Source organism: Spermophilus citellus (genome assembly GCF_964194105.1).
Source record: "Spermophilus citellus genome assembly, chromosome: 9".
Lineage (NCBI taxonomy): Eukaryota > Metazoa > Chordata > Mammalia > Rodentia > Sciuridae > Spermophilus > Spermophilus citellus.
In genome coordinates, this window is record NC_138191.1 from 105,152,595 (window position 1) to 105,169,345 (window position 16,751).

The 16,751-nt window shown below is 36.2% G+C and overlaps 1 protein-coding gene across 2 annotated transcripts in view; it reads left to right on the forward strand.

Annotated features, from left to right (window-relative positions):
• The window catches only part of EIF2B3 (eukaryotic translation initiation factor 2B subunit gamma), a 115,952-nt gene that overhangs the window by 22,204 nt on the left and 76,997 nt on the right, over positions 1–16,751 (forward strand). For both annotated transcript variants that reach the window (XM_081307507.1, XM_081307506.1), the window contains exon 4: positions 12,348–12,507. In XM_081307507.1, the coding sequence (XP_081163633.1) occupies positions 12,348–12,507 (160 nt within the window). The remainder of the gene's footprint in view (positions 1–12,347; positions 12,508–16,751) is intronic.

Consider the following 16,751-nt stretch of genomic DNA (forward strand, 5'->3'; position numbering starts at 1 on the left):
CTTTCACAAAGACAAGTAGACCTTTATTCTGTCATTCACTAGTTGTGTCATTCACTAGATGAGATTTTAAATTCCTTCTGATCTTGTATTTAATTCATCTATAAAATATTAACATTTTAAATTTATTCAATAAATATATATTGAATACCTAATATATGCTTGACTCCGTTCTAGATGCTATAAATATTCTGCTTGACCAGATAAAAGCAAGATGCCTGCACTCTTAGAGCTACCTCTGAAAGGATATAGAGAGACAGTGAACAAGGAAACAATTTCAGGTGGCAATAAGTGCTAAGAAGAAAAATAAAACAGGGTAAGAAGACAAAGAATGGTTGAGAACAGTGAGCCCTTTTAGATAGGAAATCACATTTGAGAAGAAACTAAGGATGCAGTGTAGTGAGCCATAAGATCTTTTTCTGTGGAGAGAACAGCAAAGGCAAAGATCCTCAGGTGGAAATGAGAATGATATGTGTGAGAAGCATCAAGAAGACCAATGTGACTAGAGCACAGTACTTAATAGTAGAATGGTAATATACAAAGCCTGGACTAGGTGAGAACCAGATCATAAAGGATCTTATAGACCATGGAAGGATTTAAAGTTTAGCTTTTATTCTGTGTTGGGAGACCTTTGGTGGATGTGAGTGACATCATCTGATTTATGCTTTAAAAAGATCACTCTATCTGCTGTATAGAAAATAAAGCTACAGTAGAACAGGACTAAATCAGATTAATTAGATGATTTTAGTAATTTAGGTGAAAGATAATGCTAACTCTGGAACAATAGTGTTAGAAGTAGTTAGAATTTAAAACATATTTGAAGATAGACCTAACAGGACTTCTTCTTATAGATTTGATATATAAAACAAAGAAAAAAGAAATCAAACAATGGCTTCTAGATTTTTTATTTGAATAACTGGAGGGAAGTGATTATTGTTTATTGCAATGTGGGAAGTTATTTTTTTTTATTTTTATTTTATTTTTTTTAAAGAGAGAGAGAGGGGGGGACAGAGAGAGAGAGAGAATTTTAACATTTATTTATTCTTAGTTCTCGGCGGACACAACATCTTCGTTTGTATGTGGTGCTGAGGATCGAACCCGGGCTGCACGCACGCTAGGCGAGCGCGCTACCGCTTGAGCCACACATTCCCAGCCCCTATTTTTTTTTTAACTAAACTCTTTCTCTCTCTCTCTTTTTTTTTTTTTTTTTGGACACAATATCTTTATTTATTTTTATGTAGTGCTCAGGATCAAACCCAGTGCCTCATACGTGTGAGGCAAGTGCCCTACCACTGAGCTACAACCCCAGCCCTAATATGTTGAACTTTTAAGGAAGGATGAGAATATATGAAATCTCAGAGAATGTCAGAGTGAATTGGCTAGGAAATATGTTGCTGGATAATGCTAAGGATCCCCTTGAAATTTGCGTTATCAATTTAAAAAGAGACTTAGCCAATACTATTATGAATTTTTCTAACCGTGTTCAACTTCTGGGGTTCAATTGTTAAGTAGGGAGAGTTGGGATTTAACCAACAGTGAAGCTTTGCCTGGTGTGTATGTGGGATAAGATAGCAGAGAGGGCAGTGATATGTAAGAGGGAGTGATTATAGTGGTGGACCTCTACAAGCTATGTAGATGAAGTCCCAAGGGAAATAAGGATGTAAAAAATTAATGTAGTGAAGAGACTAAGGATCCCATTAGAATCAGAATTGCAGGAGCCCCCCTCATAATTTTATCTGTGAAGGTAGTCACGTTATTTTCATTTAGCTAATTATTTTGATTCTGATCTCTGTGTCTCTAAATAACATGCTTAAATTCTTACTTCTTGAATTTTCTGTTTTTAGATACTACCTATTGATTCCCTACTAGGAATGATGAGAATTTTACTTCTCCTAACATAGTTATAATTTTGAAAGATTAGTATTCAGTTTTATTTGATACATGGAAACTGTTTGAGTCATGGGTCAACTAAAGTCCCCCTACACACAAACTTTTTCCCATCAAGGTAATAATTGTCTTGTCTTTTTGTTTCCTTTATCTTCTATGAATTTATTATTTAGACTTATCAGCTATTTTATCAATTTCATCTTCCTAAGGAAGTTTCCAGAGCCTCCAACTTACTTTAGTCTGTACTGGTTGCCTTTCATGCCAAGTGCAGAGCTGTTATCCTTTCATTTCCTTTCATCAATTTTCATTTTTCATGAAATTGATGCTGTTTTCCCTAGAATATATAGTCTCCTTTTTCCTGGTTTACTCCCTTATATTTATGGAAAATTTATTAGAGCTCCCTGAAAAATGTATATAGGAGCTAAATTTTTTGAGACCTTGTTTGCCCGAAAAATCTCTTTATTCTATCTTCATACTGGATTGCTAGTTTGAGTAGGGATAGAATTCTCAGAAAATAGGTCCCTAAGAATTAATTTTTTTTTAGTAGTAGATGGACAAATGCCTTTATTTTATTTGTTTATTTTTATGTGGTGCTGAGGATCGAACCCAGTGCCTCACGCATACTTGGCAAGAGCTCTGCACTGAGCTACAGCCCCAGCCCTCCCTAAGAATTTTGAAGGCATTGTTCCATTGTTTTTGGCAACTAGTTTTGTTGGGAAGTCCTAAGTTTTTGTGATTATTAATGTTTTTTCCCCCCATCATATTGGGATTTGAATCTAGGAGCATTCCACCTACCACTGAGCTATATTCCCAGGCCTTTTTATTTTTTATTTCGAGACAGGGTCTTGCTAAGTTGCTCAGGCTGACGTTGAACTTGTGATTCTCTTATCTCAGCTTCTTGAGCTACTTGAGATTACATCATGCCCAAAGATTCTTCCTGTTTTTGTTGGCTTATGCCCATTTAAAAAATCCTTTTACTATTATATCAGCAATATTTTGGAAGTAAATAGTTATGTCTATTCATATTGTCTTTATTTGACACTATTAAACCTCTACTGGGAGAAGTGGAAATCCATATGCAGAAAAATGAAATTAAGCTCCTATCTCTCACCATACATAAAACACAACTTAAAGTGGATCAAGGACCTAGGAATTAGACTAAGAGACCTTGTGCCTCATACAAGATAAAGTAGGCACAAATCTTCATCATGTCAGATTAGGCCCTGACTTCCTTAACAAGACTCCTATAGTGGAAGAAATAAAATCAAGAATCAATAAATGTGGTGGATTAAAACTGAAAAGGTTCTTCTCAGCAAAAGAAATAATCAGTGAGGTGAAGAGAGAACCTACAGAATAGGAGCAAATTTTTACCACACACACATCAGGTAGAGCACTAATCTCTAGGATATATAAGGAACTCAAAAAACTTAACACCAAAAAAACAAATAAACCATCAACAAATGGGCCAAGAAAATGAACAGACACTTCTCAGAAGATGATATACAATCAATGAGCAAATATATGAAAAAATGTTCAACATCTCTAGCAATTAGAGAAATACAAATCAAAACTACTCTAAGATTTCGTTTCACTCCAGTCAGAATAGCAGCTATTAAGAATATAAATGAGGGGCTGGGGTTATGGCTCAGCGGTAGAGCGCTCGCCTTGCACATGCAAGGCCCTGGGTTCGATCCTCAGCACCACATAAAAATAAATAAATAAAGTTATAAAAAATAAGAGTATAAATGAGGGGCTGTGATTGTGGCTCAGAGGGAGAGGCTCTCCTCGCATGCATGAGGCACTAGGTTTGATCCTCAGCCCCACATAAAAATAAAATAAAGATATTGTGTCCACCTATAACTAAAAAAGTAAATTTTTTTTTAAAAAGAATATAAATGACAAAATGTGTTGGCGAGGATGTGGGGTGGGGGAGGCACACTCATACATTGCTTGTGGGATTGCAAATTGGTACAACAATCTGGAAAGCAGAATGGAGATTCTTTGGGAAACTTGCAGTGGAACCACCCTTTGATCCAGCTATCCCACTCCTTGGTGTATACCCAAAGGACTTAAAAACAGCATACTATAGTGATGCAGCCACATCAATGTTTATAGCAGCACAGTTCACAATAGCTAAACTGTGGAACCAATCTAGATGCCCTTCAGTAGATGAATGGATAAAGAAATTATGGAATATTATTCAGCATTAAAAGAGAATAAAATCATGGCATTTGCAGGTAAATGGATGGAGTTGGAGAATATCATGCTAAGCGAAGTAAACCAATCCCCAAATCCCAAAGGTTGAATGTTTTCTCTGATATGTGGATGCTGATCCATAATGGGGGTGGGGGTGGAGCATGGGAGGAATGGAGGAACTTATTTAGATAGGGCAAAGGGGAGGGAGGAAAGAGGAGGGAACATGGGGTAGGAAAGATAGTGGAATGAGCTGGACATCATTACCCTAAATACATGTATGAAGTCATGAGAGTAGATGTGACTCTACTTTGTATATAATCAGAGACATGAAAAATTGTGCTTTATATGTGTACTATGAATTGAAATGCATTCTGCTGTCAGGTATAACAAATTAGAATAAATAAATAAATTTAAAAAGAAAACCTCTAATGAAGGGGAGGAAGCTCAGAAGCTGATTGCAACTAGAAGGAATAGGTATTATCACCTGTTATTATGCATTTCAAATGAGCTGAGGTAGTAGAAAAAGAGAAAAGATCTGAAATGATAATGAGAAGCAAAGAGGATATCTGCTCTACCTTTAGGCCATTTGGTTAGGGAAGAGTATGAAGGACAGAGTAAATATCCTAAACAGTTATTTTAAAATCAAGAGCAGTATGTTAAAATCAAGAGCGGTAGGCTCTCAGTTCCATAGAGTCAGAAAATATCTAAAAAAGACATCAGATGGAATTATACCCTGCACAAGAATCTATTCTCAAATATTTCCCACGGGGGGTTGGTGATGTAGCTAAGTGGTAGAACACTTGCCTAGCATATGCAAGGTCCCAAGTACTATTCCCAGCTCTAAAAGACAGAAGAAAAAAAAACTCGAATATTTCCCATGGAGATTATACTAGGTTGTATTTGAAAACTTCCATTAGGCTGACAGGATTTCTTATGAGGTTCAAAGTATTAGAAAGTTTTTTCTAATGCTGAATTGATTAGTCTGCCTCTTAAATTCTACTTTTTGATCATATACTATCCTTGAGCAATCAAAAAATTCATTATTTTTCTATCCCTGTGGAAGTCTTTCAGTTATTGGGTCTCCAGGTTCTTCTTTTCTGCTAAGTAGCTCTGGTTCCTATGATTCACAGACTCTTCAGCATCTTTGTAACCTCTTTTTTTTTTTTTTTTTTTTTTTTTGGTGCTAGGGATCAAACCCAGTGCTTTGTGCATGTGAGTCAAGCACTCTGCCAACTGAGCTCTATCCCCAGTCCCGCCTTGTAACCTCTTCTGTATCTCTTATCAGTCTTTTTCAAAATGTGTGTTCCAAGGAGTGATTTGAAAAGTGCAAGTCACGGTGATATTGTTACATTCTATTATCTGGGTGCCATAATTACAAGAGATTTATTAATTTCAATACAAGTATTTTATTCACATAGTACTTCACAGTTACTCTGAAATACAACATGTCTTCTAGTTTTTCATCAGATATAATTTGGCTTTAAACAAAAGATGCTTGACCAGATTTCATGATGAGTGCATTTAAAGAGAGCCTTAATTTATTTAGCACTACTGTTATTAGCTGTGCTCTTTTTGTTTGTTTTTGGTATTGGAGATTGAACCCAGGGGCACTTTACTGCTGAGTTATTTCCCCAGCCCTTTTCATTTTTTATTTTGAGACAGGGTCTCACTAAATTGCTGAAAGTCTGGCTAAGTCGCTTAGGCTGATCTTCAATTTACAATTCCCCTGCCTTAGCCTCCCTACTGGCTGGGATTTATAAGTGTAAGCCACCATGCCCTGCAAGCTGTGCTTTTTTATTTTTAGTTTTTTTGTTTGGTTTGGTTTGGTTTGGTTTGGTTTGGTTTGGTTTGGTTTTGGAGGCAAGGTGATGGCAGAGGGACAGATCACATAGTGTTTTTTGAGCCGTTGTTTTTTGTGTATGTGTGTATGTAAAACTGATATAGGTTATATGAGAATTAAACAACAATATGTGTACGAGCAAAACTGATATAGGTTATATGAGAATTAAACAACAATATGTGTACAAGCTCTATAAATAGTAAATTGCTGTCTGGTTTAAAGTTCATTTTTGGAGGGAGTGGGGGTTAGGATTGAACCCATGGACACTTTACCACTGATCTACATTCCCAGCTCTTTTTTATTCTTTTATTTTGAGACAGGATCTCACTAAGGTTGCAGAGGCAGTCCTTGAACTTATGATCCTCCTGCCTCAGCCTCCTCAATTGCTGGGATTACAGGCCTGCACCACTGTACTGTCCTGCAAGTTTAGTTGTTTTTGCCCTCAATTTAAAAACAACAAAGCCTTAGGGAACCAGAGGAGCTGATAGAGGGGATACAGTGTAGCCATTGGTTCCAAACTGAAATCTCTATGAATTAGAACTCTAATAAAAGTATGATAACTCAGGCTGTTGCTGGAAAAGTTTTCAAAGGCACAGTCTTTAATGAATGAACTTGAGTAGTAGCTTTCTCTCTTTTTTTTAAATATTTATTTTTTAGTTGTAGTTGGACACAATACCTTTATTTTATTTATTTTTAAGTCATGCTGAGGATCAACCCAGGGCCTTGCACGTGCTAGGCAAGTACTCTGCCACTGAGCTACAGCCCCAGCCCAGTAGCTTTCTTTTTAACCAAGATAGTTAACTGGTTATGGGTTTTTTTTTTTTTTCTTGTTTTTTTTACCAGACTTATCTTAGTATCTCAGAGTCACTGTATATGCCATGCCTGGATTATTAATTTTTTAAAAATACAAGCTTAGGGCTGGGGTTGTAGCTCAGTGGTAGAGTGCTTGCCTAGTATGTGTGAGTCACTGGGTTCAATTCTCAGCACCACATATAAATAAAATTTAAAAGCCCATTGATAAAGTAAAAAAAAAAAAAAAGAAGAAGAAGAATACAAGCTTAAAATGGGCACTGTGGGGTACACGCCTACAGTCCCAACTGTTTGGGAGACTAAGGCAGAAGGATCACAAGTTTGAGGCCAGCCTGGGCAACTCAGCAAGATCCTGTCTCCGAAATAAAATATAAAAAGGGCTGGGGGTGTAGCTCAGTGATAAAATACTATTGAGTTCAATCCCTACTATTGCAAAAAGAAAAAATTTCAAACTTGATTAAACTGCCAAGCATCAAATTTAAAATGATTGAATCTTTCATGATACATGGAATTGGATGAGAAATTCAGAACCTAAAGGTCACCTTCATTATTGCCTCTTTAACCCAGAGCATAGCTCTAGATAAAGAACTGAGAATACATTGATTCTTGTAATAATATAATTTTATACCATAAAGGACTTCAGAGATGACGTAGCCCTCTCCTCTTGTAGGCAAGGAAACTGAGGCCTGAAGAAGGCTTTACTTACACTAGGTCCCATGTGGAATTAATAAGAAAAGAAACAAATTTTAGAAGTTGCCTTTTGGGGATGATTAAACTCTGATTTTATTTTATTTTACTTTATTTAACTAATTAGCTGTCTTTTTCTCATTGTGATAAAGTCCCCATAATCACAGCCCCCAGCCATCTTCCTCTGATCTTCTAACCTTCATGGTATCTGAGTAAAGTGGACAATATTTCTATGTCATGCTCCAGGATAAAATTCAAATTTAAGCAGAAAATATGTAATTATAAGAGCATGTTCTATGGTCTTGTAATGTTTTCTTATTCTTTTTTCTCCCTAGACTTAGAGGGTAACAATATTTTTATCCTACGAGACATTTGTCACTTACCAAAGAAAAAATATCAAAATTTTAAATATAAATTCTGTTTAGCCATGCTTGGTGGTGTGCTCATAATCCCAGCTACTCATGTGTATATGAATTCAAGACCAGCAGAGCAACACTGAGACCCTGTTTTCAAAAACAAATAAAATAAAATTTAATATATTTTAGTAAAGGTCTGATTTCAGAAAACAAAAACAAAAAAGGCTTTTGTTTTTTTCTCTATTCCAAGACATTTGAAATCATGCAATTTGGATACAAATTATATTGTATATATCTAAATCCTGAAGTGAAATGACTAGTGTTTTTAGTGTTAGAGAACCTGTTTTTAACTAACATATTCTCAGTTACTTCTTTTTTAGCTTCACACTGGAAAGATGAGTAGAATTCTACTACAAAGGAATAGAATTTTTACTTAACCTGAAGTGGGAAACTTCCTTTGGAAGATGAAGGAACTATAAATATTGAGCTTCTATTTTAAAACTGTAAATCTAGCATGTCACTGTCCATACCCTCAAAGCCAACTTTAATCCTGAATGGTAGTGGTTCTATTATTGAGCTAAGAAACACAAGGAGAGCATTCGGCTTGAGCCTAAAGATTGTCAAATTTCTTACTTACAGACTGAGTTGGTCCTTCCTCCCTGCACCTATGGCCCCAACCTCAGTGCAAACAAAGGGGCACCTTCTTTGCTGTGCAGTTTGAGGACTACAGATTGGGAACTTTTCTAATCATTTTTAACCAAATCTAAATTAACTGTTGAAGTTTACTAAAGCACACAAACTGCTTTTGAGGATTGGATAGGAAAATGTAAATTGTGACCATTTGTAGTCACACCAAGTAGCTGCATTCATTTGTTCCATATGGGCTGGGACAGAGTGGAGGGTGGTCATTTGGACCATATCCATTGTTTGTGAAAGTGCTGGGTGGGTAAAAGCATGGTAGTTTACCATGCCCTGATGGGTGTCCCCTGCCCCCCACTCCCCAGTGAAATGTGTTTTTCTTTTTCCTTGCTGTAGGAAATTGTTTGCCAGATTGTGTTATTTATAACAATCTGTCATGGAACAGCTGCCAGGAAAAGAAAAGAGGCTATTCCCAGTAGCTCTCCTCACCGCCCCCAACTATCACCACACACACACACATCCGGTTTTCTGATTTAGCATTTTTTCCCCTGTAGTTTTACTCAGTGGTTTTGGCTTGATGGAAAATGTTCTTGTAATGAGAGATTTCTGGGCTTTGCCATGACATGGTAATTGGGTTTTCTGAGCTTAATTTGTTTGCTTTAGTCAAAACTAACTGGCAACAGTTTGTTTTTTGAATTCCTGGGTGTCTTGATTTCTCCCTAAATAGCTAAAGTGCTGCCTTCCCTTGAAGACCTTGTATGTTTCTGCACTGTCAACAGTGCATATTTGTTATCATGCAGAGCTGTGCCTTTTGCCCTTAACAATGCCCTGACTTCTCTCACAGTTTTAGAATAAGGCATAATGAGGATTGTTGGAATATTGAGTAGGGAGATCTTCAGAGATTCTAGTTCGTTTCTGCAGAAGAGACTGGCTGTTGGTGTTAGAAAAGAACTGTTCCCTTGAAACACAAAGCAGCTGAGGGTTGGCACATTCAGAGAACATTGAGATTGATTGCATTTCAGATACACAATTACTTCATAGTCCAGACAGTCCATGTTTATTCATGGCTGTGGTCACACATGATCAAAAATACTTCTGGATCTTATCACTTTTTCAGTTTGTGTCTCTGGGCTCCAGTTAGTGGAAGGCCATTTGCATTTCTAGAATGGGCTTTGTATTATTAGAATAAAAATCTAAGCAATAGTCATTTTTTCCTATTATTACTTCTATAAAAATGTACAGATAGAAAGTATTATGAAGGTATAAGGGTGATTTTGTTTTTCTTTTAGAATTTTGTTTGTTCGAGCCAGGGTTTCCAGCTTTGGAAACAAGTACATTGATGAGACAGCAAAGACCTTCCTTTGGAAGTGGTGGGGTTGCATATAGGATGGGAATCTCAGTGACTCTTGCATAGTGTATTCTCTGGGACAAAGGCAGGAGAGGAGCTAATGGAGCACCATCAATGTCTCAATCCCTGGGCCTCCTCTTTCAGACTAATGCCTTTCTTTTCACTCTGAGAACAGATGGCAACCAGACATTGAGGGGTGGGATCTGATCCTTGTGATCCTTGGAGATTTTGTATTCAGTTGAGCAAAAAGTCATTTAAAAGCAAAGAAAGAAATGAGCCTACACGTCTGTTCACAATTATGAGGACTTGTTCAGCATTCATGGGTCTGACGGATTTCAACACTTCTGCAGATATTGAATAACAACAGCATTTATTCTCTAAGACAGCATTGTCACCACTTAAGAGACATTGCATTAGAGCCATTTTCTTTACTTTGAGGTACACTTAATTCAATTAATTATGGAACAACTTGTAATAATTGGTCATTATAGGAAAATAGGAGATTTTTCCTTAGGAAACTGTCTTTTCATTTTGTAGTGATAATTTTATGTTATCTGTTTCATAATGGCCAATATGCCCTGCTTTTCTAAGTGTTATTGTAAGTGGGATTCTGCACACTGTTTCTTTTTTACCTTGCATATGTGTTATCTGATTTGTTTATGCTTGGTGGTTCTAAATGATGAGTTGTAGTCTTAAGAAATTTTTTTCCTGAAAATATGATATTTATAGGGATTCTGTTTTCAGAAATAGGCAGTAAGGCAAGGCATTCTGATGGTTGAGTCTCACTTTCTAAATAAAAAGACTATGAGCTTAGGTCCAGGGGTGCAACTGAATTCCATTCCTAGCACAGTCTTGGGGGTTGAGAGGGATATGTGTTAAAGTCTTCCATTTTCCCACCCAAAGCAAGGAATCTTGATTTTAAGTTAAAATTTTAGGAAAATTAAAATCACAAAAAATTTCCATGTAAATAATCTCTTTATTCCTTTGAGTGAAATAATTTAGTGTTTTTCAGACTTTTTAAAAGTCACATAACCAATTTTCAAAGCCAGTGTTTCTATAGAAGCCTAAAAGATAAAAAGAAGAGCTGCCTTGGTGGACTCAGGAAGGGCCGTGGGATCCAGGAATCAGACACTTTGGGAAACTGTAGGTTTACTATTGAGAAACATTGGTGTGGTTGATTTAAATTACAATTTAAGGAATTTGTCTTCTACTTGATTGTTTTGGAACTTCTGTTTTCTGCATTTATGATAAACATATATAATGGCAGAATGTATAGTTATAAATTGGTTTAAAATAAATTAAATAGCCTTGGTTAGCCACTCATATTTGAAACTTCCTAGTCCCAGTTTCCTCCAAGCTCCATAATAAGACCTAGCTAGGCATAGAGTAATTGCTCAATAAATATTAGATAAATTAATCATTACAAGAATCTTGTTTTTTCTTGAGTACTTCTAATGATTGGAAACTCCTTACCTTATAGTATTATTATTTGATTAACTCTGATTGAAAGTTAACATAGGAACGAAAAACACTTCTGTTCATATTTACCTATCATTCTTTGAGGTGTTGTAGTTGTTGTTGTTGTTGAGGGGTGTACTAGGGATTGAACCCAGGATTGCTTTTATCAATGAGCCACTTCCCCAGCCTGTTTTTTATTTATTTTTTAATTTTGAGACAGGGTCTTACTGAGTTGCTTAGGGCCTCAATAAATTGCTGAGGCTAACTTTGAACTTGGGACCCTCCTGCCACCATTATGAGAAAATCTTTTCTTCATTGATTTATTCATTCATTCATCAATTTTATTTTGTGTTTGTTTATTTGTTTTGGTGTTGGGGATTGAATCCCATTCCTCACATGCCTGTAAGCACAGGCTCTATCACTGAGCTACATATACCCCCAGCCTCTTGTTGATCAATTATTAAATGCTTACTGTGTTCCAAGTGCTATTGTAGTAGGCCTCACATTTATATATAAAAATAGAAATTACCCAGGCATGGTGGCACATGTCTATAATCCCAGCTACTTGGAAGGCTAAGGCAGGAGGATCACAAAATTTTGAGGCCAGCTGGGCAACATAGCAAGACCTCATCTAAAAAAAAAAAAAAAGACTATTAATATTAACAATACTATTTGTATGGTATTGTTATAAGATTAAATGGGTGCTTTGTATACCTGATATTGTATTGTACTTTTTTATAACTTAGAATTTGAGTTTCCAAAGAATGGGGCATTACATTATATTCATCTTGGTATTTCCTAGTACTATAGCAAAGTGATTGTTCTATAAAGATAATTTATCCCAAAGGCATGGAAACAGACATTGTGGTACTTTTCAGACTGTGTTTCTTAGAGTCCAGGATTCTAAAGGTGTCTCAGGACTGCCCAGTAAGGTTTGCAAGGGGGCAGTAGAAATGTTCCTCCACACAGTTCTGTCAGAACAACCCATTTATTTTACTTCTTTTGCTATTTAAAAAGGTTCAAAAATATTGTCTGGTTTCTGTGCTTCTGAGCCATTAAAAGTTTGTCTGAGGATGATTTGTGTGATCCATTGTTCTTTGTGATGTACTTTTCCTTCTTCATTTGACAGACAGATGTGCTGGTCCTGAGCTGTGATCTGATAACAGATGTTGCCTTACATGAGGTTGTGGACCTGTTCAGAGCTTATGATGCATCACTTGCCATGTTAATGAGAAAAAGCCAAGATAGTTTAGAACCCGTTCCAGGTCAAAAAGGAAAAAAAAAAACAGGTAAGATTGGAGTTTGATTTGTTTGCTGGGTTTTATAATTATCATTCATGCTTTCATTTAAGAAACATTTATTGGGAAACTGCTGTACATCATAAATGATGTGCTAGAAGTAAATAATATAAAGTTAAACAAGATGTAGTTGCTGACTTAATAACTTTCTTATGTTCATATGTGAATACATCACCAGTGAAATGCCATATCATGTACAACCACAAGAATGATATCCTAATTAGAATAAGTTATACTCCATATATGTATGTATAGTATGTCAGAATACACTCTACTGGGCTGGGGTTGTAGCTCAGTGGTAGAGCACTTGCTTAGCATGTGTGAGGCACTGGGTTCAATCCTTAGCACCACATATAAATAAATAAAGGTACTGTGTCCATCTACAACTAAAAATATTTTTAAAAAATATACTGTCATGGACTGGGCATGTGGCTCAAGCGGTAACGCACTCACCTGGCATGTGTGGGGCGCTGGGTTCCATTCTCAGCACCACATAAAATAAAGATGTTGTATCCACCGAAAACTGAAAAATAAATATTAAAAAATTCTCTCTCTTCTCTTAAAAAAATACTGTTATGTATATCTAAAAAGAACAAATTTAAAAATAAATTTAAAAAGAAAATGCTTGTAAATGTTAATTAGATTCTATAATGTCCTTTTGCATGTGCAGAGGAGCATTCACAACTATTTGCATTCTATTTAAGGGTTACATGGTTGAATGCATATGCAAATATCCCTCAGTATTTGTGGAGGATTGGTTCTAGGACACATGGATACAAGCATGTGCACTCACCAATACCAAAATCTGAATGCTCATTCCCTAACATAAAATGGTATAGTATGTGCATATAATCTATATACATCTCCCATATACTTTAAACCATCTTTATATTACCTGTAATATCTGAGACACTGTAAATGCATGGTACTTTTTTAGAGGGTAATTACAAGGGAAAAAGTTTGTACATGTTCAGTAAAGACATAATTTTTTTCCCAAAAATATTTTGTCTGTGGTTTGTTGAATCCTATATATGGAACTTGTGATACAGAGGACTAACTGTACATAAGAAACAAAAAATCCAATTTAAAATCACATTAAGGGGCTGGGGATGTGGCTCAAGCGGTAGCGCGCTCACCTGGCATGCATGCAGCCCGGGTTCAATCCTCAGCACCACATATAAAAACAAAGATGTTGTGTCCGCCGAAAATTAAAAAATAAACATTAAAAAAAATTCTCTCTCTCTCTCTCTCTCTCTTTAAGAAAAAAATAAAGAAATAAAATCACATTAAACAAAATGTTTAAACTTTGATTACAGATTTATCAGATACCTTTAAGGATTAAAATTGCTATTACAAATTTAATGTTTCTTTTAACTACTTTAATTGCCCCAAGTTAGCCAGTAAACATGGTACTTATTAGTCACACTTATCTTCTAGTATTCCAGTAGTACTTTTTTTGTTTGTTTGTTTGTGGTGCTAGGGATTAAATCCAGGGCCCCATTCATGCTAGGCAAGCATTCTATCACTGAGCTATATCCGTATCTCTTATTTTTGTTTTTAATCTTCATAGAGCTGTTTTTGTTTTTAATCTTCATAGAGCTATAGTAATCTCTCTCTTTTTTTTTTTTTTTTTTTTTTTTTTTTTTTTGGTACTGGGGATAGAACTCAGGGACACTAAACCACTGAGCCACATCCCAGTCCTGTTTTGTATTTTATTTGGAGACAGGGTCTCACTGAGTTGCTTAGTGCCTCACCATTGCTGAGGCTGGCTTTGAACTTGTGATCCTCCTGCCTCAGCCTTCCGAGCCGCTGGGATTACAGGAGCGTGCCACCATGCCCGACCACACTCTTTTTAAGTTTTAGTTTTCCCTGTAATGATGTGTTTTTTCCTTGGAGTTTTCCCTAAGATGATTAGATTTAGATTTTGCTTAGCCAGTATTATGTAACCTGTTATCCTGCTGTTATATATTGGCATAGTCTAATTATTAGAAACTGTGTATGATTTATTAATATTTTAGTATTATTAGTAGAGCCACTTATAACGTTCATTCTGAGAAGTTGCATAACCTAGTTTGTATCTTTAGTTCTCCTTTTTAGGGGATTTGGATAACTTATAATTTTGTTTGTTTTGTTTTTGTTGTACTGGGGATTGATTCCAGGGCCTTGAGCATACTAGGCAAGTGCTCTATCACTGAGCTATGTCTCCAGCCCTACAAATTTTGGACTGTAACAATTAAATTTGTTGCTAATTTATTTTTGTGTTTAGTTGATTACTGGCACAGTTTAATTGTTGGATACTTTTGACAGTAATTTTTTAAAATATTTTTTTTAGTTGTTGATGGTCCTTTATTTTATTTGCTTATTTATTTGTGGTGCTGGGAATCAAACACAGTGCCTCACGTGTACAAGGCAAGCACTCTACCACTGAGCTACAACTCCAGCCCCGATAGTGATTTTTTGTTCTTGTAATACTGATGATCAAAACTAGAGCCTCAAGCATACAGGGAAAGTGCGCCACCTCTGAGCTACATTCCCAGCTCTAATTGTTGTTTAATTTTTCTACCTTTTTATTATGTAATAATGCTCGTGCTGATCAGTCCTTTTATTCTTGATATGGTTTCTACTTTTGCAAGATCTGGGTTGCTTATTCACAATTCCCTGTATTCATCCTTTTCTACTTACAGAGATAGAAACAACTATCCAATCAGACTTTATAAACAGATATTATATTTTAATGGCTTTTGCTTATCAGTACTCCTTTATACACTCAATTTTAAAAATGAAGTGACTTATTAGAGTTACTCTTCTTGGCATTAGAACTTTTCAGTACATTTCACATTAGGTTTTATCTCCTATGTATCATTTTAATTGTATTTGACATTAATTATTATCTATCTATCCATCCTTTATAGTTTAGCTACTGGAAGTTCCTTTAAGCTGGCTCCCTTAACTTTTTGAAAAAGTGTGATATATTCTGGTAACTTGATATAGCTGGAATGTGAATATGGGATAGTAGGGAAACAGATGGGACTGGAGAGGATCCAGGGATCAGACCAAAGAGTTTGAATTTCATTCCTAATACTTTTTGAAGTATTGTATTTTATGTTATCTTATTAAAGTGACCCTCAGTTTAGTCTCAGTACTGCTCAAACAAAACAAAACTTTACCCAGGTAAGATTTTTCATTTTTAGGAATTGAGTCTAGGGGCTAGGGATGTGGCTCAAGCGGTAGTGCGCTCGCCTGGCATGCGTGTGGCCTGGGTTCGATCCTCAGCACCACATACAAAACAAAGATGTTGTGTCCGCCGATAACTATAAAATAAATATCAAAATTCTCTCTCTCTCTCTCTCTCTCTCTCTCCCTCCCTCCCTCCCTCCCTCACTCACTCTTTCTTTAAAAAAAAAAAAAAGGAATTGAGTCTGTAGCTCAGTGCAGAGGGCTTGTTTAGCAAATATGAGGCCACCAACAACTAAAATAATTGAAAATAAATAAAGGCTTTCTGTGCAATTATAACAAAAAAAGTTTTAAATAGATCTTTCGTATTTTTTTAGTTGTCGATGGACCTTTATTTTATTTATTTATATGTGGTACGGAGAATTGAAACTAGTGCCTCACACATACTAACCAAGCGCTCTGCCATTAAGCCACAACCCAGTCCAAGGTTTTTCATTTTTAATATGAAATTTTGAACTCCTTGTTATTTACATTTGTTATGGGGGGATGACGAGCAACTTGTGTAGATTGATACAGCAGGAGTGGGAGCCCTTTATTGTAGGACAGGAGCGGTATTTATACATTCCACACAGCTTATCGTAATTAGCATAAACTAGATACATGAGTCAACCAATAAGAAATCTCCACACTTAATGGCTCGCTGGCCTTACTTCCCAAACCACTCCCTCTGGCATTTTGCCAGGCGCCATCCAGACTTGTTTACAGACTCTAACAGAGGCAACCCAGTCTTTCCTCAGCTGGCACTGTTAAATTTTTATACAGAATAGGGACTTTGTAATGGCTTCATCATCTATGAGTTTAACTTTTTTTTTTTTAAACTGGAAGTTGAACCCAGAGGTGCTCTACCACTGAACTATACTTCCAGCCCTTCTTATATTTTATTTTGAGACAGGGTCTCATTAAGTTGCCAGTGCTGGCCCCTAACCTTCTGCCTCAGCCTCCTTAGTTACTGGAATTAGAGGCTACACCATTTGCCTGGCTAATTTCAATTTCTTAAAGGG